Consider the following 8,793-nt stretch of genomic DNA (forward strand, 5'->3'; position numbering starts at 1 on the left):
ATTTTCAGTAGTGACAGGGTTTCACCATGTTGGCCGGGCTGGACTCAAACTCCTAGCCTCAGATGATCTGCCCATCTTGGCCTCCCAAAGTGCTGGTTACAGGTGTGAGCCACCATGCTGGGCCACTTCTGAGAACTGCTGAGTCCTGCTCACCATACTTCCTCCCCAGTCTCCATTTCACTTTCTATTGTTCCATTAAAAATGGGCCCATTTGTCAATACTATTGAACAGAGAAGACAGAAAATAACATGTATCTTCTTGTGTTTGGGAAAACAGAAGCATAGCAGACTGTGAGGGTGGCACCATATACAAAGTGAAGAGACAGCAGATAACTCTGACAGTTGGAATATGTTGGTGTGGGCAGTGGGGAGAGGGTAACACCTCATTTCAAGCAGAGGGGTTTGACTAAGTGGTCAATGATACCACCTGCAAAGTGACCACAAAATCCTTGGAGACAATCAAGTTCAGACCCTAGAAAACATTTAACATGCAAACACACACACAAGGGTTCTCAACAAGGAATTTCCAAATTAGATTCCTAACATCTCATTTTTGACTGCTGCAATAATAAAGTCACTTTGGGTCACAGGCACACTGTAAAGAGTGGAGGAAATGTAGGTCACTAAGAGAAAAGAGAAGGACTATATCCAATGACTACCTACGTCCTTATGGAGACGAAAACCGGCCACAGAAGAGAATACCATTCGTTTTGCTGTGCTGGATGAAGAAAAGGAAGGGATGGTCTGCACAGAACCTGAGGGAGTAACTGGCACAACAAAAAACTATTTCTACCATGGTAGCTGCTGCTGCTTCTGTACCTTCCTCATTGACCTCCACAAAGGACTTGTGCATGACCTTAGACAAGTACAGATCCTTCTTAGATGACATTCCTGTGAAGTCTGCCCTGTCCTGTTCAAAGGCATCGGCCATGCCCATACTGCGAAGGACGTCTTCCATGTTGTAAGTTTCCTCTAGTTTAAATCTAGGAAGGAAAACTTCCATCTCTCGTTCATGCATCTTGTCTGGGTTTGTCCATTCTATGAATCTCTCATAAGAAAGTTCTTTCTCCACCTAGAAGAAGAGTGTTGGATGTTTTAGGGTCTAGATCAGTGTTACCCAATACAGTTTTCTGCTATGATGTTAACGATGTATGGCCATGCTGCCAAATGTGATAGCCATGAGCCAAATATGGCTGTGGAGCACTAGAAGTGTATGTAGTACAAAGGAAGCCTTGATTTTTAAAATTTTATTTAATTTTAACTAATAGAAATGTAAATAGTTACAGGTGGCTAGTGGCTACCATATTGGACTGCACACATCTGGATGACAGCACAGTAATGCTAAACCATTCAAATATGAATTGATTTTATATTTCTGTGCTTTGACTCTTCATTTCCAGAAACTTAGTCAAACCATTTCCCTGAGGCAGAATCTTACAGTTTGGCTGCATTTGTATAAGAACAGCTGTTCTTACAAAGTTTGGTGTTGTAGCTTAACAGAAGCATGTTGAGGTAGGACATCTCACACTTGCCTTTTCTTCCATCCAAACTTTCTTCCAATGAATCCATCATCATTTTCTGTTAATTTAAATTTCCAAATCTCTCTCTCATCTGGCCCTTACTCCATCTCTGCTGCCACTGTCTTCATTCAGGCCCTTGTCATGTCTTGCTGGAAAGGCATAGCAACATCCCTTCTGACCTATCTCTATTATCGATACTTCCAACTCATCTATTGCAGGCAAAAGGATTACTTTTCTAGAAATTTCTAGAAACTCAAATTACTCTCCAGCTAAATTTTTCATTGACGCTCTACAACCTTGCTATTCAGTGTGGTCCATGGACTAGCAGCCTCAGCATCACCGAGGAGCTTGGTGGAAATGCAGATTCTCAGGCTCCTCCATTCCAGTCCTACTAAATCAGAATCTTCTTTCTAACAAGATCCTCAAATGATGCACGGAGTCACAGCAGCTGTTCCCCAACATGACTGTTTTCTAAAGAGCAAACTTACAACTATGGGGCAAGGTTGTGGAGAAGACTACTAATATTAGTCAATGGCATACTCTGTGCATCAAAACAAATGCATTATATATACTATGTCTTTCATCCTACAACATCCCTCATAGGGAGGTACTGCCACCATTTTCCACAGGAATAAACAGCCTGAAAGAGTACAGATTTCTAAATTGTAAAGCAGGACATTGAACTCTGACCTGGTTCAGAGTTCAGAGTTGACCCCCAACCTGAGCCCATTCTAGGACAAGAGTATTTTCTAAATTGTGTTCAACACTTAGAACACCACCCCACTGGATGTAATCATGAAAAGAGAAAAGGGCATGTGGCCAAATATGTCAGGGAAACACTGGTAAAAGCAAATTTTCAACGTTTTTTTCCTAAAAGGCTTGTGAGAGCCTTTACTATGACAAAATGCATACTTTGAACACTCATTACCATTTTCAAATCAGTGTTTTCATTGGGAAGCAAAATGATCATATTCAGTTCCTTTCCAACATAGGGAAGCACTAGAATTTGGCTGGATATTTTCCTTACATAGGTCATTTTAAAGATGGATTCCTTAAACATCATTTGCACAGGTTTTTCTTTGTTCTAGAAAGGAAACAGATACACATTAAGTTGAAGCACAAGAGTTGAATATTGAGCATAATCAACAGAGTTGGTCACTTTCTGCCCCTACAAATGCTTTCTTTCTTTGGTCTCTAGAACCTCGTATTAGACCCTTCCTTTACTGGTTCATGGTCATTACCTCAGTCTCCAAACACTGGGCTACCCAGGGCTCAATCCTTATCTTGCTTTCTGTTGGTGATCTTGAAGGAGATCAGGATATGCCACTCTGAAATATACCACTTTGGTTTAAGAATATTTTGAACTGAAGGCATTAGAGTTCCTGAAATAGCCTATCTGCCTAAAAGCAGAATCTCCCCGAAAAAACTCAATTTTCATTATTCTCTTCTTTGGTAACAATTCTAATTTTCTTAGAGATGAAAAGTCTGCACACACACAGCCAGATATTGTCACAAGCCTATTACCTCTGCCATCAATTCTGCTCCAAAAGGATCCATTTATCTTTCCACAAAAGGCATTTGTTTTTCCCAAGTGCCTTTTGTTCCCCTCCCTTTCTCCTATGAAGTTGGGTAAAAACACCACAAATTCTAATGAGCTCTTCAAATTACTTATCACTGAGTTTTCCCATGTATGTGTGTGATGCACAAGTTAATAAATTTCTGTTCGTTTTTCTCGTTACTTCTCTTTTGTCACTCTACAAGGTCCCAGCCAAAGAACTTGCGAATATAGAGGAAAAAGAGTCCTTTTCACCCCTATCGTTTCATTTAGTGTCATGAATTTAAATATAAAATCCAAATCTGCACCTCTGGCCTGGAGCTCACCTCAGTAGTCCAAATTCATAAATTTCACTGCCCTACTCAACATCAGCATCTGAACATATAAAACCAACCTCCAGTCTAACTTGTAACACTGGGCTCGTCACGACCCCTTCCCAATCTGCTCCATCTGTTTTCTGTCCCATCTCAGTTGAGGGGGACACCATCTTTCCAGTTGTCAGATACCCTGGAATGAATGTTGACTCCCATCTTTCTCTCACAACACATATCTGACCCATTAGTAAATTATTTTTTTTACTCCATTTTTACAACATAACCAAAATCTAACCTGTGCATCCTTCCTCCGCTGCTATCATTCTAGTCCTGGATGGTGCAATCAACTCGTAAGTGATTGCCTTATTTCTGCCCTTATCCTCCCTGTGATTATTCTCAACACAGGAGCCCAACAGACCTTGTTAAGACGTAAGTCACATCACTCCTCAACTGAAAACCCTCCTGACTCAGAGTGAAAGCTGAAGTCTTTGAAAAAACTGGCAAATCATGTCAGGAGCTTGTCCTCCATTTCCTCTCTGATCTTATCTCTTACTGCACTCCCTTTGCTTGTCTGCTACACTCAGAGTGGTTGCTTCACGGATCCATAGGCAAACTATCTCAACTCTGCCCACTGAAATGATTCCCCCAGAACCTGTAACACATATGGCCTCACCTCCTTCTGTCCTTGTCTCAAATACCACCTCCTTCAGTGAGGGATTCCTTGAGACCCCTACCGGAAATTGTGCTGCCCCACCTCAACTTTCTATCACCTTTTCTTTGTACCTGTCTCCATAGCACTGCTTTTTAATATATGTTTACTGTCTTTCTCCCCCAAGAACATGTAAGCTTCATGAGGAGAGGGACACTTTGCAGATTTTGAACACGGCTGGAATAGTACCTAGCACAATACAGGACATACAGTGAGCGCTCAATCACTGTTCATTAAATAAATGAAGAAACAAACTTAACAACAAAAATACTGGAAAAAAAAAAAAGAAAAATTAACACAACTTACTAGAAGAACACCGCATCTGTTGCTAATGCATCCTCAGACAGTAAGAATGATTCAAGGACCATGATTATAGTCTACGCAATAATTCTGCTCAATTGCTGAGTCTTTTCTAAGTTAATAATAGCAGCTACTGTGAATTTATTGAATACTAGAGGAATAGTCAAAAACACTTTATAGTCCCCAGTTCTCAGATGTATCACATAATTCTATATTAAGTAAATGACCTCCAAAATATTTGTGTTTCAGCTGTTATCTTCATATTGTTGCTCACACAAACTAACGCTCAACCATAAATATCCTCTTCTTTAGTTCCGTCACTTTAAGCCAGGTTTTAGCAAACTTGTTTCTGGAAATGGCCCACTGGTAGACATTTTCAGCTTGGTGTCTGTACAGTTTCTGTTGCAACTACAGAGTGAGTATCCCTTACCTGAAATGTATGGGGCCAGAAGCGCTTCAGATTTTGGATTTTTTTCAGATTTTGAAATATTTGTATTATACCTACTGGTTGGGCATCCTTAATCTTTTTTTTTTTTTTTTCTTGTGACAGAGTCTCGCTCTGTCACCCAGGCTGAAGTGTAGTGGTGTGATCTCGGCTCACTGCAACCTCCGCCTCCCAGGTTCAAGAGATTTCCCTGCCTCAGCCTCCCAAGTAGCTGGGACTACAGGTGCCCGCCACCATGCCCAGCTAATTTTTTGTATTTTTAGTAGAGACGGGGTTTCACCATGTTAGCCAGGATGGTCTCGATCTCCTGACCTCGTGATCCACCTGCCTCTGCCTCCCAAAGTGCTGGGATTACCGGTGTGAACCACCGAGCCTGTCCCGAGCATCTTTAATCTTAAAATCTATAATCCACAATGCTTTAATGACCATTTTCTTTGAGCATCATGTTGGTGGTCAAAAAGTTTCAGATGTTTGGAGCATTTCAGATTTTGTATTTTCAAGTTAGGGGCACTCAATGGTACTTAACTCTGCTGTTGTAAAACGAAAGCACCTAGAGACAGTATTTTAGCATATGAACATAGCTGTATTTCAATAAAACTTTATTTGTAAAAATAAGTGATGGACTAGACCTGACCATTGGGCATAGTTTGCCAACTACTGGTCTAGGAAAATTCCTCTCCCCACTTTCAAATCCCAAAACCTCTAGTCTTGTGATACAAAAGGATCCAATCTTGGTCATTTGTAATAACTCAGTGATTCACTAAATTTGCAATTGTATAGGTAAGTTTTATTTTATTTTGTAATTAAAGAATTAAAATGAAAATGTATATCATCTCAAAATCTTCACCCTTTGAGAAAGTACATAGGTTGGTGCACTTAACATTAATTGCAACTTGTTTGTGTGTGTGTGTGTGTGTGTGTGTGTGTGTGTAAAGACTAGAAAGCAAAACAGAATTCTTCATCTCCTTATAGCATAAAATAATTCTGGCCTGTGAGATAAAGAAAAAAAGTTTTTCTTCATGAGAAAAATGGCAGAACCTTAGAAAGACAAGATTTACTCTTTTTCCTCTGTCCTTGCTGCTTTCTCTTGCCTGGATTGTGTATCTAATGTCTGAACCAGCTTGTGACCATGAGGAAGTAAGTCATGGAAGTAATGAAGGCGGAGCAGAAGAGAGAGTGATTCCCTGAAACTTTCACTTACATCCCACATCGGCCTTGGCCTCTGCCCACCTCCAGAATCCCTACTGTGGAGGAAGAATATCAAGAGTTTAAACCTTGAGCGTTGAGTTTTCTGTCAATTGCAGTTTAACGAAATCCTAATACAAATTTAAAACAAAACAAATTTTGTTTTAAAAAATTTAAGGACAGAGGCCAGGCGGGGTGGCTCACTCCTGTAATCCCAGCACTGTGGGAGGCCGAGGCAGGCGGATCTTGAGGTCAAGAGATGGAGACCATTCTGGCCAACACAGTGAAACCCCGTCTCTACTAAAAATACAAAAAAATTAGCCAGGCGTGGTGGCGGCGCCTGTAGTCCCAGCTACTTGGGAGACTGAGGCAGGAGAATGGCGTGAACCTGGGAGGCGGAGCTTGCAGTGAGCCGAGTTCACATCACTGCACTCCAGCCCGGGCGACAGAGCGAGACTCTGTCTCAAACAAACAAACAAACAAACAAAATTTAAGGACAGAAATAGTTTTCCAGGGGAAAATGGAGCAGTTCATTTTAAAATAAAGCCAAAAAGAACATACATTCCTTGAGAAACCAAAGACTCAATCAGGCTCAGGTGGACACAGAAGATTTAACTCATGATTAATAATTAACTTAATCTATTCTGTCTACTTTTGAAAATATCCTGAAATCTCTAGAGTTAAACAAAAGAAAGAATAAACCAGATTTAGAGAAAGATAAAGGGCCTTTTGCAAATAATGTATTCCAAGTTGGAGGTAGCTAAACTCTATGTCTGTCCTGTGTATAAGTGTTTTTGCTCAGCTAGTTTTTAGGTTAAAATTTGTGCTTATTCGTCTTTATTATCAACAGAAGACTGAACATAATTCATTGGTTCAGTACTTGTTGAGCACGAGTGTGAGTGAGATAAGCACTGGTAAGGTAGCAGTCTCCGCACTCAAATGGCAACAAAGTGGGAAAAGGGACACCTGATTCAACCACTGCAATGCCACCATGGAGCGGGAGGGATCGCTGTGACGGCTTGGAGGAAGAGACAGCTTAGGGAGGTGCACTGTCGAAAAGGCTTTCCGGAAGGAACAATGAAAGAAAGAAAGGCACATATAGGTACTGTTGGGAAATGAAGATAGAGAAATATGCGAGATCCAAGAGCCTCACACATCATACCACTCATTTGAACTTTATCTCACAAGTTTTGGGAAGCCAAGGGCTATAGACTCAGATTTGTGGTATAGATGTGAATACAGATGAGATAGGGAGCTGGACCAGAAGCCTGGGAGTATGTAGCCACTGTTGATGAGACACAAAAAGGAGATGAAGGGTGGGAGAAAGGCCCCTAGGTGTGGAGGGGAGTCCTGCTGCTGGACTACCAAAGGGTCATGTCAAAGCTACCAAGAGTCAAGTTCTAAAGCCAACGTGAAGACAGAGACTGTTCCCAAGAATCACCATTGAAATTGAAAAATATTCACCTTGCTAATTTTAAAAGGCATTTCCCTGGTCATCTCTTTCACAAACTGACTTTCCCAGTTTCCTTTGAAGTAGATGGCATTCACGAGAATCAGCTTAGTCAATGAATTAACTGAATCTGGAGAGAGCATCTCTGTAATTTTACCTGTTAAGAAGAATTAAAGAACCATTTAGCTAAAAGTATTCCCTGATGATTTTAGTGATATTCAGATTATGTCATCTGTTTGAGAAAGCAAGCATGCATGAAGGTAGTTCATGTAAAGGGATGCTTATTCTCACAATGACCATAGTAACAACACTGCAACAAAAACTCGCAATAGAGCTCTTGTAATAAAAACATCACTATTTGAATAGAATGCATAAAACAAACAAGTAGATATTAATGGGAAGAGGATGACCTGATAATATATAGCAGGGAATGATTGGTGCATATGGTTTAAAGAAATAAACATAAAAGACTGGCAAAAACATGAGCAGTTGTAGCAAGCGCAAGAACAGTTTAAGAACTAAAGCCTAAAAAGGGCATGGCTGGCTGGATGCTGTGGCTCATGCCTGCAATCCCAGCACTTTGGGAGGCCGAGATGGGTGGATCATTTGAGGTCAGGAGTTCAAGACCAGCCTGGCCAACATGGTGAAACCCTGCCTCTACTAAAAATACAAAAATTAGCTGGGCATGATGGCAGGTGCCTGTAGTCCCAGCTATCCTAGCTACTCTGGAGGCTAAGACAGGAGAATTGCTTGAACTCAAGAGGTGGAGGTTGCAGTGAGCTGAGATCATGCCACTTTACTCCAGCCTGGGCAACAGAGCAAGACTCTGTCTCAAAAAAAAAAAAAAAAAAAGAAAGAAAAGAAAAGACAAGACATGGCCAAGCATCCTGCCACATTACATAGATAAACCATAGCGCATAGGCAATACCAGAGAGGGAGGCCTTTAAATTCAAATGTTAATGCTATGTGTGAATAGAACCCTATCTAATATTAACAACAAAAATATGTAGGTTCTTCTGGAAGAGATGTACTGCATATTGAGAGATAACACAGATAGGTGATAAGAGCAGGGATAAAGCTAGAGAAAAGGTCTACACTCTGACAATATTTCAGAAGCAAGTTTTTAAAGTTTGCATAGTTATTTAGAGAAAAAAAGCACTCCTTGTCATATGTGACAGTTTTATGAAGAAACTGACTGTAAGACTGTTTGAAATATTATTATTATTATTATTATTTTTTTTTTTTTGAGACGGAGTCTCACTCTGTTGCCGGGGCTGGAGTGCAGTGGCCGGATCTCAGCTCACTGCAAGCTCCGC

General features: G+C 40.7%; 1 protein-coding gene across 1 annotated transcript in view; it reads right to left on the bottom strand.

The window, feature by feature from the left end:
- Positions 1-666: 666 nt before the first annotated feature.
- The window catches only part of LOC105520017 (serpin B6-like), a 12,477-nt gene continuing 4,350 nt past the window's right edge, over positions 667-8,793 (bottom strand). The window contains exons 4-6 of the mRNA XM_011953571.1: positions 7,492-7,634; positions 2,448-2,603; positions 667-1,071 (exon numbers count right to left, since the gene is read on the bottom strand). Coding sequence (XP_011808961.1) covers positions 667-1,071; positions 2,448-2,603; positions 7,492-7,634 — 704 coding nt within the window. The remainder of the gene's footprint in view (positions 1,072-2,447; positions 2,604-7,491; positions 7,635-8,793) is intronic.

This window comes from Colobus angolensis, unplaced genomic scaffold (assembly GCF_000951035.1).
Source record: "Colobus angolensis palliatus isolate OR3802 unplaced genomic scaffold, Cang.pa_1.0 Scaffold369, whole genome shotgun sequence".
NCBI lineage: Eukaryota > Metazoa > Chordata > Mammalia > Primates > Cercopithecidae > Colobus > Colobus angolensis.